The sequence below is a fragment of the Tenrec ecaudatus genome, chromosome 1 (genome assembly GCF_050624435.1).
Source record: "Tenrec ecaudatus isolate mTenEca1 chromosome 1, mTenEca1.hap1, whole genome shotgun sequence".
Taxonomy (NCBI): Eukaryota; Metazoa; Chordata; class Mammalia; order Afrosoricida; family Tenrecidae; genus Tenrec; species Tenrec ecaudatus.
The window spans coordinates 3,035,661-3,051,822 of record NC_134530.1 but is presented as its reverse complement, the minus strand read 5'-3'; the positions used below and the strand labels follow the sequence as shown (position 1 = coordinate 3,051,822).

At 59.0% G+C, this 16,162-nt stretch overlaps 1 protein-coding gene across 1 annotated transcript; it reads left to right on the top strand.

Moving 5' to 3' along the window:
- The first annotated feature begins 271 nt into the window (after nt 1-271).
- Nucleotides 272-9,273, top strand: SLC39A3 (solute carrier family 39 member 3). The gene is made up of 3 exons (XM_075544768.1): nt 272-392; nt 3,807-4,142; nt 8,139-9,273. Exons 2-3 carry the CDS (start codon nt 3,933-3,935, stop codon nt 8,877-8,879), a joined length of 951 nt encoding a protein of 316 aa, XP_075400883.1. The 5' UTR covers nt 272-392; nt 3,807-3,932; the 3' UTR covers nt 8,880-9,273.
- Nucleotides 9,274-16,162: the final 6,889 nt, after the last annotated feature.

The following is a 16,162-nucleotide window of genomic DNA, read 5'->3' as shown; positions in this document are numbered from 1 at the left end:
CCAAGCGAGGGCCAAGATCCCTCCGAGCGCATTCAGCACTGGCATCCTTTGGACAGCTCTGGAGACCAAACCCGCCAGGAACCGTTCCTCCCGGACCCAGGTTCCCGCCGGACCCGCTTCGCCGACGCTCCTGCCACTCAGAGGGCGGGAGCTGCTCTGAGGGGCCGGCAAAAAGAGGTGCGCTCGAGACGTGCGTGGCGGCTCCGCCAGCCAATGGGATAAAGGCATCGGGTCCAGCGGCTCTCAGGACAGCCAATCGGCAGCGCGTGGGCGGGGCGGGAGGAAGCGGCGCGCCAGGCTGGGGCTGGGCCGGGAGCCGCACCTGGAGGGTCGCGACCGCGCGGCGGTTGAGCCGAGGGCGGCGCCGGCGGGCGGCCGAGGGCCCCGGGGAGGTACGTGCCCGGGGGCCGGGACGGCGAAGCGGGACGGCGGGGAAGTCCCGGGGCCGCGGCGGGTCCCCTGCCGCCGAGCCCAGGCCCGGCTTCCGGCCTCCGGCCCGACGGACCTCTTCGAGGTTTTTGCCTCTTGTGGCCGGTTTGTGCAGCCGGGCGGGAGCCGGTCCCTCTCGGGCGGGAGCTGCCGGCCTTGTGTTCCGCCTGGCCCGGCGGAGCACCCAGCAGGCGCTCAGTTAGGGCCGAGTGAGCGAGCGAATGAATGAACGAATGAATGAATGAGCCGGCCCTGCCCTGCCTGGCCAGTCAGACCCCTGTCAGATTCCCGGCAGGTCCTCAGTGAGGCGCCTACAGTGTGCAGAGGACACCCCGTGTGTCTTTGGTGGGTGCCTACTGTGTGCAGATGACACCCAGGAGGCCTTTGTGGTCTCCCACTGTGTGCAGATGATATCTGGGGGGCCCTTAGGGAGCGCCCGCTGTGTGTTCATGACACCTGCGGTCCCTAGTGAGCACGTGCTGTGTGTCAAGCCCTGCAGCATCAGGTGTGAGCAAGATAGGGTTCCTGCCCCCAGGGAGCACTCAGCCTGGAGGGGTGAAGACTTTGAACTCGATCACCCGTAACCACGACGCCCCTCCCCCCATTGTTTAAAGTTTTTGAGTCCAATTGAGGAACTGGCAGCTTGAATCCAACCAGAGGCCCCTTCGAGATAACCCCAGCTTTGAGCACCCTGGTGGGAGCTGCTCTCTTAGCAATGCCAGGAAGGTTAGGGGTCATCTGAGCACCTGCGGCTGAGCAAGACCTGAGGGGAGTTGGGGGCGGGGGTCACAGTGGTGGTTTGGGGGTCCAGGGCAGCCCGTTCCATTTGGCCCATCGAATGCCCACATCTGCTCCGGGTGTCCTGCTTGTGTAGTGAGTTAAGTGTTGGGCCGGGCCGTTGTTCATCCCAAAGGCAGCAGTTTGAAACCACCAGCCGCTCTGCAGGAGAAAGATGAGGCTCTCTGTGCCCCTGTGAAGACCGCCAGTCTTGTCTTGGCGATCCACAGCGGAACTTGTACTCTGGCGTCGCTGTGGGTTGGAACCGCCTCCCTGGGAGTGAGTTTTTATCTGGTTTCTGGTACGCGGGCTTTCACGGATTCATTTGTTCAGCCAGAGGTCACTACGCTTCCATTCTGTGCTGGACCTTGGGGCAAGGGCCAGGGATACAGGCTAGATCAAGGGTTTGGACCCAGGGAAGCCCTTCTTAAGGGTCCCAGAGAGGCAGTGAGTAAGCCAGAGACAAGGAGACGTCATGGGGACGTCGGGGAAAGGAGTGGTAGTGCTGTGTGTTCAGCACTGGGTCGCTAGCTGCAAGGTTGGCAGTGCAAACCCACCAGCTGCTCCGCAGGAGGAAGATGAGGCTGTCTGCCTCCATGAAGACTAGCAGTCTTGCAGACCCACAGGGGCTGCTCTACCCCACCCTCCTGGCTCACTGTGAGTGGGGAGCGAGGGGCGGCAGTGGGTGGAGGCAGAGAACAACTTGTACAAAGACCTGAGGCAGGGAGAGAGCAGACATGTCTCACAGCCAGAAAGGCAATGTGGGCAAGGGAGGGGCTGCAGAAGAGCCTGGGCTTTCTGCATGGGCAGCAGGAAGGCCCTGGATCGAGGTTGTGGACAGGCCGTCCTGCGGCCATGGGAATGCTCTGGCTGCCCATTGTCCAGCAGATGCTGCTCTCTGGGGCTGGGGGGCAGCTGACACTGGCAGTGTGTCTGCTGGGACTGAGGAGTGACTGTCATTCATCATGACAGCCCAGCCCTGAGGACCTTCTTTCAGGGCAAGGTCTGTCCAGCCTTGGAAGGACAGGTCTTAGTCTCACTCCTCCAGGGAGACAGAGCCAGGAAGATGCAGAGTCCCGGGCATGGCCGTTCAGGGCTTCGCTGTGAGCCAGGCAGCCAGTTTTTGAGCCCACCAGCCCTTCCCTCTGAGGGAAGAGGCAGCCTGCCCTTCTCTGCCCTGTAGGGACACCATGAGTCGGCTTCCACTGGGTGGAGTGGGATATGTTTGTGAGTCAGTGTGTGTGTGTGTGTATTTTTGGTATACACATGTGTACACCAAAGAATCAAATCCCCGGGCTTTGAGTTCATTCCATCTCATAAGGACCCTATGTAAAGTTTCTGAAGCTGTAAATCTTTACAGAAACAGACAGCCTCATCTTTCTCCCACAGAGCAACTGGTGGATTTGAACTGCCCACTTTGCACTTAGCAATTAAACACTGACCCAGAGGTACTTCCAGGGCTCGTGTGTGTGTGTGTGTGTGTGTGTGTGTGTGTGTGTGTGTATTTGGGAACACTTATTCTATAATTTTTTATTTCATTTTCCACAAACTTCTTGAAGGCTCTGTGTGTGTTTATGTTGGTGTACAGGGAATTTCAAAAAATTTATGGAAATATGGAATTAAGAAATAATAGAATTTAAAACAAATAAAAATAATGGAATTTCCCCCGCAGACTTTTAAGTTTTATTAAACGATCACTTTATGGGGGCTCTTGTAACAATCCATACATTAATTGGATCAAATATATTTGTACATATGTTGACATCATTATTTTCTAGACATTTACTTTCTACTGAGCCCTTGATCTCAGCTCCTACTCCCCCCCCCCAGACTTTTTAAACCTCCGGCATGTGTGTGTTTATACTGTTTAGTGGTACTTATGACCTCAGTTACTATGTAGCTGTATTATGGCTTCAATCACTATAATATATTACTGGTGTATTACTATTACTGAGTATTTGTATGTCTGTATATTACTATATATGTATATAGAGAGAGATTGGTTGGCGGAATTGGCTCACGCAACTATCAGTACCAAGTCCCAAATCAGGAGGCCATACAGTAGGCTGGGGATCTGTCCGTCTCATGCCCCTGGATGGTCAGAAGGTCTTGCAAAGAGGAGTTCCGACAGGACACCTCACCCCCACCCTCCCTTTTTGTTCTTAGAGCCCTCTACTGACTGGATCAGTCCCACCCACCTGGGCGCTCCTCTTCATTTAAGACCAGCTGATTCGAATGTAATCCCATGTAAACACTTCGTAGCATCTACAACAGTGGTTCTCAACCTTCCTCATGTCAGGACCCTTTAATATGGTTCCTCATGTTGTGACCCCCCCCAACCATAAAATGATTTTCATTGCTACTTCATCACTGTCACCACGCTGCTACTGTTATGAATCGGATGACCCTGGTGAAAGGTCAAACCCCCAAAGGTCAAACCCCCAAAGGGGTTGCGACCCACAGGTTGAGAACCGCTGATCCAGAGTTTGACTAGATGGCAGGGGGCGGGGACCCAGGGGCAGACCAGTGGACAGACCTGTCTCTGGGGCCAGCTGTCCATGGTAATACACTTGCCCCTCCCCTCCCTCTGGCGCTCACAGGTGCTGGACAGAGACATGAGCCCACGGCTGGGCTGCAGCAGGCCCCGGTAGCCCCCGCCGCGTGGAGAGGAGCGAGCGCCACCCCAGTGGGGCGGAGCGGCCCGGCTGGACCGAGGGCTGGCCGCCATGACGAAGTTGCTGGTGGCCAAGCTGCTGTGCATGGTGGGCGTGTTCTTCTTCATGCTGCTGGGCTCCCTGCTGCCCGTGAAACTCATCGAGGCCGACTTTGAGAAGGCCCACCGCTCCAAGAAAGCCCTGTCCCTCTGCAATGCCTTCGGGGGCGGCGTCTTCCTGGCCACCTGCTTCAATGCCCTGCTGCCTGCTGTGAGGGAAAAGGTGAGGGGGAACCCCGGGGCCCTTAGCACCGTCGGGGTTGACTAGACACTCGTGTGTAAGAGAGAACTGTACATCAAAGAGCAGTTGTACATTGAGAACATCCCAGCCCTGTCCAGATCAAGTCCTTACATCTGATATTACCCCATATGTCGATTTTAGTTAGACTCACGTAAGCCATGCAATGACACTGAGTGCAGGAAGACCACAGGCAAGGGCGTGGGAAGTCTGTGGATCCAGTGGCGGTGGAAGCATCTCAGCGCTGACGGGTTTCCACGTGGCTCCTCCAGCTCCAGGGCTCTTAGCGTAGCTCCGTGTGTCTTTCCAGCAGGCATGTCAAGCAGAGAGAGTGTGTCTGGCCTCCAGTGAGCTATTTATCTCTGTGGCACTTCCAAGTGAGGTCATCACACTGCGACTTGATCGCCAGGCTAGCCCCAAGCCCTTCGCAAGGCCAGGTGATGATGGCACTGCCATGATGGCTCAGCGCCGGCAGAGCTTGCTGGGGTTTGAGTTGGTCCTCGTCCTCCCCTGGTGTCTGGGTCTCCGAGTGCTGCTGGGACCAGAGGATGCAAGAGGGAGGCTGCAAGGAGCAGAACTTTTCTCAGTGCAGGAGGCCGGAAGGCCGGGTGCAGGCTGCCACTGTCAGGGAAGGTCCTTGTTTTTCTTCAGCTTCTGCCTCCCGCCCCCGCCCGTGACGATTCCTCACGTGGTGTCCATTTCCCCCACCCCCTCCACCCCAGGGTCCCCGCAGCCCATTCCTCCTCTGATCTCATTGCCAGACGGGTCACAGGCACAAGTCTAAGCCCGCAGCCCAACCCTCAAGGACGGAGTGGAGTTGCTTCCGAGAGTTTCCGAGGCCGGCACTCTTCACGGGCCTCCCTCACCTCACTGTCATGGAGCTGTGGGCGGGCTCCAACTGCTGACCCTGCGGTTAGCAGCCCAGGGCATCACCCACTGCACCCCCAAGGCTCCAGCACCCTAATACCCAGTGAGCAGACTTGACCGGGGTTCCCAGGAGGCAGGGCTCATGCACTGCTACCTGAGAAACACCCCGACCAGACACCCCCACCCCCAGGCCTTAGACCAGGGGGCTTCCCAGATCTTGTGGAATAAAATGGAACGAAGAGGAGGAGACTGGAGTTTTCCCACACGTGTTGGAAGGGTGGCTGGCTGGCAGCCTGGTCTCCCTCCAACACCTGTGTTAGTTGGCTGTGACTGCGTAGCAAACAGGCTCTCACAGGGAACATCGGATGTCCTTTCTGTGTTGGCTTCTTAGTGTCTCGGTTCTCCTCCCCAGCCCCTGGCAGTCCTTTATCCACTGTCTGCCTCTGCGGATGGACTGACCTTCACAGATGTGAAATGGAACTTGATCCCTACCTCACACCAAGCAGCCAAATAGACTCCCACTGGTCAGACAGTATCAGCCAGGGGACCCTGAGCCCCTGTGATCTCCCTCCTCCCCCTCAGTGTGTGGGTATCAATCTGGGCAGCACCCTAAGACATCAGTAGGCCAGGTGATCATGGGATACAGGGTCTCTTGGGGATCAGTGGCAATCCCTAGCCCAGAGACAAACCCCTCCTCCCCCTGCCGCCAAGGGATGGATACTGGGTGATGTCTGAGGACATTGTGGCTTCATGCCTGGGGCAGGATGCTGCTGGCACAGAGTGGGTGGAGGCTAGGGATGCTGCCCGACACCCCCAGTGCCCAGGCCGTCTCTGTGTAGTTGGGGCATGGTCCTGTGACCTCTGTCAGATGCGGTGGAGCCTGCCAGAGCAGATGGACACCGGCACTCTCGCCAGGTGCGCAGCCCAGCAGGCGGCGTGGCCATCACGGCCCAGTCCTGTGAAGGGCAAGAGCTAGGCTCGTGGGATCTGGGGGTGGAGGTGGCCTCCTGAGTAGAGCTGGGCGCCATGGGGGCGGTGGTTGTCGTCTTGGGGAAGCCATTTGCCAGGCCTTTCCTCCACAGCACCGTTGTGTGGATTTGAACATGGGCTGTTTGGGGCACTCTCTGGGTGCTGTCAAGGGCGTAGATTTAGGTGAGAAGTTACTTGAAGGGCATCACTCAACCCGCCGAGTGCTGCTGGCCAGGTGCTTCAGGTACAATTCCGGCCTTCTGTGTTGGAGACCGGGTTTGGCATGTAGCTGGTGTGCATCTGCCTCTGGCTGCCCGCGGAGGCTCCGGGTGCTGCTGTGCCACTTACCAGGATCCAGTGCAGCTTCCAGGCCAAGGTGGGTGAAAAGGCAAGGCCAGGCAAGAACCCCATGGGGCAGGCACACTCTGTGACCTGGGGCACGGGCTCTCTATGGAGACTCTGTAGCCAACAAGAGCCCTAGGACCCAGGTGGGTAGCAGACTTATCTACACCATTTTTCCCAGAGTTCGGCAGGCTTCTGCTGGACAGGAGATGCTAAGGCCGTCACTCCCACCTCAACCTGGGTCTCCAGGCTCCCGGTACCCAATTCCAGGGCCCAACCTGGGTGGGACCTACTTCTTTGGATGAATAGCGGCAGAGGATGAATAGTGGGCACAGGTCCTGGGACCATCAGTGCCAGGAGGTTCCTTGGTGACTCCAGTTAGGGCTGCCCCCTCAAGCCTTCCCCTGGGCTGTGTGTGTGTGTGTGTGTGTGTGTGTGTGTGTGTGTGTGTTGGGGGCATCCATCAGGAGAACTACTGTGTATGAGCTGAGCATGTATATTTGTGTCTGTATCTGTCCATGTCTGTGTGTGTTTATCTACATGCTTTGAGGTATGTGTGTATATGTGCCTGTGTGTGTCTGGGTCTGTGTGTATGTATGGCTATGTGGCTGTGCTATATGGCCTGTGTATCTGTGCATGTATGTGCCTCAGTGTGTCTACCCATGCTTGTGTGTGTGTCCATTGTGTGCATGTGCCTGTGTGTGCCTGTGCATCCATGCATGCATACATGCCATGCATGTGTGCATGTATGTGTGTCCCTGCCTGTGTGTGTACTTGTGTTTGTCCATGCGCGTAGTGCCTGTGTGTGTGTCCGTTGGTGTGTGTGTACATCCATGGCTATGTGTGCTGGCAACAGTGTCGGCTGTGACAAGGGGAGGAGAAGAAGGGGAGCAATGAGCCATAGCGTGGCGGCCTTTGACATTCCGTGGGAGCCAAGACTTGAACACGAACCACCTGTGACCAAGGTGAAGGAGGGGCGTTCGTTCCAAGTGTCTGGCATTCCTCGGGCGAGCAAGCAGGACAGGGTATGAGCATCCCCTTCCCGCTCACCCCAAGAGGCCACTCACGTTCAAACTCCATACAATCACAGAGGAGCCAGCCACACGTCAGCAGCTCGGGCCACGGGCTGGACAATGTCCACTGTGCGCAGCATAGCTGCAGCGTGTTCGTCGTCCCTGGAGCTCTGAGGTCAGCCTCAGCAGATGCCCTTCCCCAGCACCTCCCCGTGTGTCAGAGAGCAGCTGTGCTCCGAGGGGCATCCCGTTGCAGGGCTGAGTTGGGGTCCAGGCTGAGGGACCTCCCATGGTATGGAGGGGTGCGGTGACCTGGGTGCACACCTGAGTCGGTCGCAGGGCGACCCAGGTCCTTCTGCCTGTCGTGCTGTCATGTGGATGTGTGTGCGAGTACCAAGCGCTTTGTGTGCGATGCGTGCGCAGTGGCCCAGGTCCATCTGAGTGACATTGTCCTGTGGCTGTGGATGTGAGCACCAGGGTACTTCGGAGCATCAGCCTGCCGTGTGGTGTGTGCGGGTGACCTGGCTCCCTGTGAGTCACAGCCTGTCGTAGGGACATGTTTGGGTGACCCAGGTCCTTCTGAGTCACATCCTGTCTGGATGTGTGTGCAGTGGCCCAGGCATGCCTGAGGCACAGTCTGCCGTGTGGATGTGTGTGAGGACCAGGTGCTTCTGAGCGACATCCGTCTTGTCCAAGTGTGCAGTTTCTCAGGTACTTTGGGGACGTGTGCAGGAAAGGCACGCTGGGCTGATCAGCCCCAGCCTCACGCCTGCCCGCCCTCCCCACGCAGCTGCAGCAGGTGCTGAGCGTGGGCCACATCAGCACTGACTACCCGCTGGCCGAGACCATCATGATGCTGGGCTTCTTCCTCACCGTCTTCCTGGAGCAGCTCGTCCTGACCTTCCGCAAGGAGAAGCCGTCCTTCATCGACCTGGAGACCTTCAATGCCGGCTCCGACGCGGGCAGCGACTCGGAGTACGAGAGCCCCTTCATGGGCACCTCGCGGGGCCACGCACTCTACGCTGAACCCAGCCCCCACGGCCACGCCCACGGCCTGAGCGTGCAGGAGCTGTCACGATCCGGCCCACTGCGCCTGCTCAGCCTGGTCTTCGCGCTCTCGGCCCACTCCATCTTCGAGGGCCTGGCGCTGGGCCTGCAGGAGGAGGGCCAGAAGGTGGTCAGCCTCTTCGTGGGCGTGGCCATCCACGAGACGCTGGTGGCCGTGGCCCTGGGCATCAGCATGGCCCGGAGCGCCATGCCACTGCGGGACGCAGCCAAGTTGGCTGTGACGGTGAGCGCCATGATCCCTCTGGGCATCGGCGCTGGCCTGGGCATTGAGAGCGCCCAGGGTGTGCCCAGCAGCGTGGCCTCGGTGCTGCTGCAGGGTCTGGCCGGCGGGACCTTCCTCTTCGTCACCTTCTTCGAGATCCTAGCCAAGGAGCTTGAGGGGAAGAGCGACCGGCTGCTGAAGGTGCTCTTCCTGGTGCTCGGCTATGCCGCGCTGGCCGCCATGGTCTTCCTCAAGTGGTGAGGCCCGGCCACTGCTCCGGGGCCTCGGCCCTGACCTAGCGCCCACCCAGGACCCCGGACCTAGCCCAGCACGAGGGCCGCAGCACTTGGGACCCGGGACCTGACCCAGCTCTCAGGATCGAGGAACCGACCCAGCACCAGGGGCCTGGGACCCAGCATCCAGGACCCAGGACCCAGCTCACCCTGGAACCCAGGGCTGAGCCCAGCCTAGGGCTCTAGCAGTTGGGACCCAGGACCCAGAGCCAGGGACTCAGGCTTCACTCCCCCCACCAAGGAACCCACCCGGACCACTTAGCCACCATCCCCATGCACAGAGGCACCCTGGACCTGGGGGGGTCCCCAGACCCTGAGCCTTGAGGCACTGCTACTACTACGTTTAAAATGACTTCTCTAAAGTGTCAGCCTGCTGTGTGTGACCTGTGATGGGCATGGGGAGAGGGTGCAGATGGGGAGAGGGTGTTGGGGGAGGAACACGAGTGGCTCTGTGTCAGCTTCCTGAGCTGAACTTGGGGCATCCTGCCTTTAGCCCTTGCTGGGCCATTGACCTCTCACCACCCCCTCAGCCTCCCAGCCCTGGGGGGCCCTGGGGAGCTGACCCCTCACCCCCTGGGCTTCCCAGCCCTGTGGGGCCCTGGGGAGCTGACCCCTCACCCCCTGGGCCTCCCAGCCCTGCGGGGCCCTGGGGAGCTGACCCCTCACCCCCTGGGTTTCCCAGCCCTGTGGGGCCCTGGGGAGCTGACCCCTCACCCCCTGGGCCTCCCAGCCCTGCGGGGCCCTAGGGAGCTGACCCCTCACCCCCTGGGCCTCCCAGCCTTGCGGGGCCCTGGGGAGCTGACCCCTCACCCCCTGGGCCTCCCAGCCCTGCGGGGCACTGGGGAGCTGACCCAAGGTTCCTTCATGTGTCTGTTGCCAGCCATAGGACCCTAGGAGTTTCTTTTTTTAAGAACAGTTTTATTGGCATATAATTCACACAAAAATTCAATGGTTCATTCACATAAGGAAGAGTTGTATAATCATCACCCCAGTCAGTTTTAGAACGTTTCCTTCGTTCTTACACTCATTGTTATTAGCTCCCCATTTCCCTCCAACTTCCCCTGCAGTATCCCAAGAAACCATTAATCCAGTTGAGTCTGCAGATTTGCTCATGCTGCATTTCATATATAGAAAATCATACACAAAAAATAACCAAAAAACTAACAATAACAAACTAAAATGAAGAAAAACATCAGTCGAAAAGAGAACATAAGAGATTAAAAGCTAGAGCAAATTTAAAATGGATCAAAGGGAGATGAAGTGATAGGTGTTTCATTTTAGCCTGGGGGCTTCTACAGTCACCCTCCACATGAGGGAGGTCCAGGCGATTCACATCCGGTCTGTGGTGGTGGGGGAGCGATTCACATCCGATTCGTGGTCTGTGGGGGGAGGGGGTCACCAGAGCTCTGACCCACCAGCATGCCTCCTTCACTTGAAGAAACAACACAGTTTTAAAACGAGTCAAAGGGAGATTGAAGGACACCATGTATTTTAACTGTATCTGCCACAACCCACTTTCCAGTGCTGTCTGTTACCAAGGCTGTGCACACCCTGCTTCTATAGTCAGCGGGGATTCACCGGAGGATTATGCCAGGGGTGCACCCTGCAGGTGGGTTTTGGGCTCCGTCTGCAAACCTGGCGGATACCATTCCCACCTTTGAATTTGGATTATATTAGTTACAGTGCTTAGCTCGCACAGTTTGGTGGGCTGCTTCCCTCTGGACTTAGTTGATGCCTCACTTACATAGCTGCTTGTTTGAAAGCAAGCCTTGAAGACCCCAGACCAGGGTCCTCAAACTTGTTAAACGGGGCCAGTTCACTGTCCCTCAGACCATCGGAGGGCCAGACTGTAGTTTTTAAAAAACTATGAACAAATTCCTAGGCACACTGCACATACTTTGTTTTAAGGTAAAAACACAAATGGGGCAAACACACCTGGCGGGCTGGATAAATGTCCTCGGCGGGCCGGGCCGCATGTGGCCCGCGGGCCGTAGTTTGAGGACGCCTGCCCTAGACACTGTTCCTCCTGAAAGCGGGCACCACCAGGTTCTCATGCACACCGCTGTAGCACCCATATCTTCCATGAACTCTGTGAGGGTGAGCATCCCTGTAGGCCCCCATCATAAGAACCAACTGATCGTAGGTCAGGGCTAGAATTACGTGCACGCCCCGTGTTCAATGATCTATGTTTTACATATGTCTGCTTCACTAAGGAGCTTTTGTGGGCTCCCCTTAAGGCCAGCAGTTCAAACCCACTGGGCTCCTTGTGAGAAAGCTTTCTACTCCCATAAAGAGGTCCAGCCTTGGGAACCCACGGGCAGTCCTACCCTGTCTTAAGGGGTCACCAGGAGTCAGACCGGGCTCGATGGCAGTGAGAGGTCTGGTTCACCTTGGAGATATCACTGTCATTTGATGTTGGAGACATCATCAATCATCCCCCTCGGGGGTTCTGGAAGGAGCCTGCCTGATACCTGCCTCCAGCCTGCCAGAAACGGAGGGCCAGCCTGCACCATGGGCCAGCCTGGTCTGAGCCTGGGCCTCCGGGGTGCAGGGAGAACCCCTTCAGGAGTAGAGTAGCCCCCCTGAGACCTCTTCACAGTGGTGCAGGCTGGGACACCACTGGAGCCCAGAACTGCTAGGCTGGGTGAGTTGAGGCCCCAGGGCCCCCAGGGCGCTGAGGGACCTGGAAGCAACTCCTAGAGTCGGGCCCCGAGCCAGCGCACATCCTGGTTCCCAGAGGAGGGACAGACCACATGACACCATGGCAACCACCAACCCAGGCATACTTCAGCCACCCTGGGGACAGGAGGGCCTGGGACCTGTAGGCTGGGAGGCCTGGCTTCTCTAGCAACCGCCCGGCTACTGTTGTCATGGCAGCCCTGCAGCTGCTTGAGCTCACTGCTTTTGCTCTGGGGAAGGGGCTCCTAGGAGCCTCTGCCCCTCAGCTGGTGGGGTCTGTGCCCTCCTGCCTGCCCCATGCCTCCCCACTGTTGCGAGCTGAGCCGGAGGGTCAACCCATCTCCTTGCCCCCATGAGTCACAGCAGAGCCGATGGGCTGTTTCAGACACACGGCACCAGGTCTTCCTTCCACCTCCACCTTGGGGGGTGGGGGGGTGGAGGGCAGTGAGAGACCCTGCAGGGCAGAGCACAACTGCCCCGTAAGGGTTCTAAGGCATCATCCCGATGGGCAGGTGCCGACGGCCCATCATTCTCCTGCTGAGCAGCTGGTGGACTTGAACCGATGATCTTGGGGTTGGCAGAGGAGCACTTTAGGCATGGCACCACCAGGGCCCCTTTCGAGGCCTCCAGGACAAGCCCACGGCTTCTGGGTGCTGCTCGCTCAGCCCCTTCATGGACAGGTGGAAATGGCCATCATGACCTTGTGACCCTTTACTCTTCCTTACCAGGACGCCGCTTCTCATCTCCGCCTCCTGCTTCCAGGGCTGACTCTGGAAGCTTCCGTGTGGATTGTTTTCAGGGAGCCTGCCTCTGAACCCCTGTCCCTGAGCACTGCCCCGCCCCCACTCCACATGGCTTGGCCATGTGCTTGTGGAGCCGCTGCCTGGGGAGGCTGAGCCTGCACTGGGCTATAGGCTCGGGGAGGGGGTGGGGCTGGCAGTAAAATTCCACACGGGGCCCCCCAGCACTGTTCTGGGCTCCCAGCTCTATGGCGGTCCTGGGAGCAGGGTCTTGGCTCCCTTTTACCTCCTGCATCCCTCTGAGGGGCTAGACAGGGGTCCCAGGGCAACCCTGCCCTTCCCTAAGTGGCTCCCAGGCCAGCCAGAGGGGGGCTCAGCAGGGTGTCCCCCAGTCCTCAGGATCCTTGCCACTGGCTCAGGTCGAGCCCCCTCTGTCCTCTCTAGCTCCTCAGGTACCCTGGCCACCTGCTACTGTCATGACACTGCCTACTGCCCTTCTCCCCAGCACCTCCCATCCAGCACACCTGCTACCAGCACCCCCTCAAGGGCTGTGAGGGGGGCAGGTTTAGTAGGAAAAGGGGGCTCATGGTAGGAATGCCTCCTAGCCCTCCTTCACTGCACCCTCCGAGCCCCCACCCCTCATCTGCTGATGGCAGAGGCAGAAGGTCCAGCCTCAGGCCTGAATCCTGCCAGGGGATCCCACTCTGGCCGAGAAGATCGGCGCACCTCTGTGGGGGTGCAGGGTGAAGTAGAACCTGTGTGGGGCCAGCCGGCGGTGGGGCAGCAGAGAGTACCCAAAGGCCTCCAGCCCCAGGCCTGCAGGGCGTCCCCCACCGCAGGGCAGGCCTAGCTGGCGGGCACCTTCATCCAGGAGGTCTCTGAATGCAGTCTTGCTTTCTCCAGGGCCCACTCCTTGGGTCAGTGGTCCCCACCCACGCAGTTCTGCCCCCCGGGGACACCGGGCAATAACTGGGGACTTTTGTGAATGTCTCCTGGGGATGTTGGTGTTGGTGGCATTGAGTGTGGACGACAGGGATGCTGCCAGCACCCTACAAGAGGACAGCCCATCTCAGAGAGGGGCCTGGACCCACATGTCCGCATTGCTATGGTAAAGGACATTCGTTATTTGGGAAGCTTGACCTTGACCCCTGCCTCACAGCATGTGGCAGAATAAGCTCTCCCTGGGTCACACAGTGTCAACCAGCCCCCCTCCCCCACCCAGCTCCCATCATCTCCCTTTCCTTCCTCTTTCCTCTGGGTGTGAACGTGGGCAGAATCCATGGGACACAGCCCCAAGGGTCAGTGGAACCCCCTAACTCAGGGCTCTTCATCTGGGTGGATTCCACCCCTGGGGGACACTGGGTGATACCTGAGGACCTCTGTGTGGGAGGTACTAATGCCACGGAGCAGATGGAAAGTAGGGACACTGCTCAGCACCCCACAGTGCCAAGAACACCCCCACCCCCCATCAGAGAAGGTTCCCCTTGTGTCAGCAGGCCCTTGGGAAGGGGGTGTCGGGGAGACAGCCTGCATAAGCTCACAGGGAAAGCCCGCTGAGTGAGACTGGGCTGTATGTTCTGTTTCTGACCCCGTGACAGAGACAGACAAACTCACGGACCCGCGACGCTTGGCCCAGACCGCTGACAGCAGGCCCACGGCCAGACTGCTGTCCCCTGGACACACGCGCTCACAGGTGGCACAGCTGGCTTTTCTTACCATCAAGACAAAGGCCCAGGGCCCCGCCCAGGGCCCCACTGCATGGCTCTGCCCTTGCAGGTGCCCAGGGGCCGGGGGGCACGCCGTCAGGAAGGTTCTGCTGCAGACCGAGGGGCTGCAATGGGCAGAGTTTCATGGGGGGCTAGGCGGCCCATCTGGGGCTTCCTGGCGCCCTGCAGCAGAGGAGGAGAGCGCTGTGGGCGGTGCAGAGCAGTCTGGGTGGCATCTTCATAATAACAGCGTGTCGGCCTCTGTTGTCTCTTGTTTGTGTTTCTGCAGAGAAGTTATTAGTGGAGGGGCGGGACAGGGCCGCATAGGGCCCAGGAGCTGGTGGGTGGGGGCGGCAGGGGGGACAGCGCCTCCTGAGCACAGGGCCCACCCCATCCTCCCAGCCACCACCCCCTCCCACATACCAGCTTAGACCCCGAGCTGCTGCGTCCACTTTGGGGCAGTGCCGGTAGCAGCTCGTCACAGTGACCCTATGGCCACTCCCTGCCTGCCTGCCTACCCCAGGGGCTGCAGCAGGAAGACCGCCCCCAACACGCAGCCCCCTTTATCCCTGCCCCGCCCCTGCAGTCCTGGAGCAGCGCATACAGTCTCCGGGGAGGCTGGGGCTAGCACAGCTCAAATCCCAGGGACATGGCTGGACGCAGGGGAGCCACTGCCTGGGAAGCCCAGGAGCAGCCACCATGACATCTGGCTGGGCAGTGGGTGCTGACTGGGCCCCGTCTCAGCAAGCCCAGACCCCAGCCAGACGCAGACTAGATCAGGGGACCTCAGAGCAGGGTCTCCTCCCAGCACTGCTAACATGGGCGGGGCCCGGTCCTTCCCTGGGCAGGGTGTGCTGGTCACTGTGGGGTGTTGAGCAGAATCCCTGGCCTCCACCCACTCCAGGTCAGTTGTGACACCCTCCAATTTCTCGACACGGCCCAGTTTCCCTGGTAGGGGGTGGGGTGAGGGTGCAATCACCCCTGCTGAGGCCCATGGCCCTGGACTGTAAGAGTCTCCACAGTCTAGGCAGGCAGGCAGGCAGGCAAAGGGCCCCTAGGCAGCCGCACAAGGTCCCGAGGGCGAGATCAGCACACAAGGCAGGATGGTGGGGGGGTGAGGGGTGGGACACACTAAGGAGGTACAGTTCAATCATGTAAAGCAGTGGGCCCCAAGAGAATAGGGACGAGGCCCCCCTCGTGACCCCCACCGGGGAGAGCAAGCCTTTGGAATGACCGCAAGGCTTCTTTCTCTGCTGTCCTGGCTGGTGGTCCCCACTCACCCAGGGGACACCCTGACACCCCAGGGTCAGCAGGAGGCTCCAGTGGGGAGGCCTGGGGGCCTGCATGGCCCAGGGCAGCGGGGGCCCAGGAATTACACCAACCATCTTCTTCATTTATGATGGTTTCCCATCCCAACGTGTCTACAGATATTTTTTCGTTTTCAGTTTTGCTGACACCAGTATAAACCTGGGTTTAATGCAAGCCTTTCTTTAATTAAAGTTTCCTGCCTCTCACCTTCTTCACCCAACGTTCCTCTATTTATAAACGTTTGTTTTTAAATGTGGACGCAGAACTTGAAGAGGCAGCTGGGCGAGCTGCTCTGTGCCTGTGTTTCCGGCCCCCTTCTCCCGTGGCCCCGCCCCCAGTCCAGGCTGTGAGTCTGCAATTCTTCTGGTCAACCTGCATCAGCCCCAGCGGCCGAGCCGACGGTCCAGGGATCCCCACCACCACCACCACCATCACGGTGGCTGCACTGGGCTCGGCTTGTCCAGCCTGGTCAGGGGCATTAAGTGAGGCTGCTGTGACCCCAGCCTGGGGAGTAAAGTGTGGAGAGGACCCCTGGGTGGGCACTCTGAAGGTGACCCGCCGTCCCTTGCAGTCCATTTGGGAGAAGATTTTGGGAATTCCAGCAGGAGGATAAAGAGGGAGAGAGAGTGGCTTGAAAGTCCAGGAAACTTGATCCCTGAGTCGGAGCCCAGCTGGACTGCCCCCTCACCCTCAAGGACACCATTCCTTTCTCTGAGCCTCAGTTTCCCCACGAGGAAAGGTACTTGGCCTCGGGCACCACATGGGGGTGCTCAGTGCTTGCTGGGGTTAATGCTGAGGCTGTGGACGCAGGTGGATGT

What these genes read in the sequence shown, in the direction of transcription:
- SLC39A3 (XM_075544768.1), top strand. Translation starts at nt 3,933, where the DNA reads ATGACGAAGTTGCTGGTGGCCAAGCTGCTGTGCATGGTGGGCGTGTTC. An exon ending in TGCCTGCTGTGAGGGAAAAG is followed by an intron (nt 4,143 to 8,138) that starts GTGAGGGGGAAC and finishes CTCCCCACGCAG; the next exon opens with CTGCAGCAGGTGCTGAGCGT.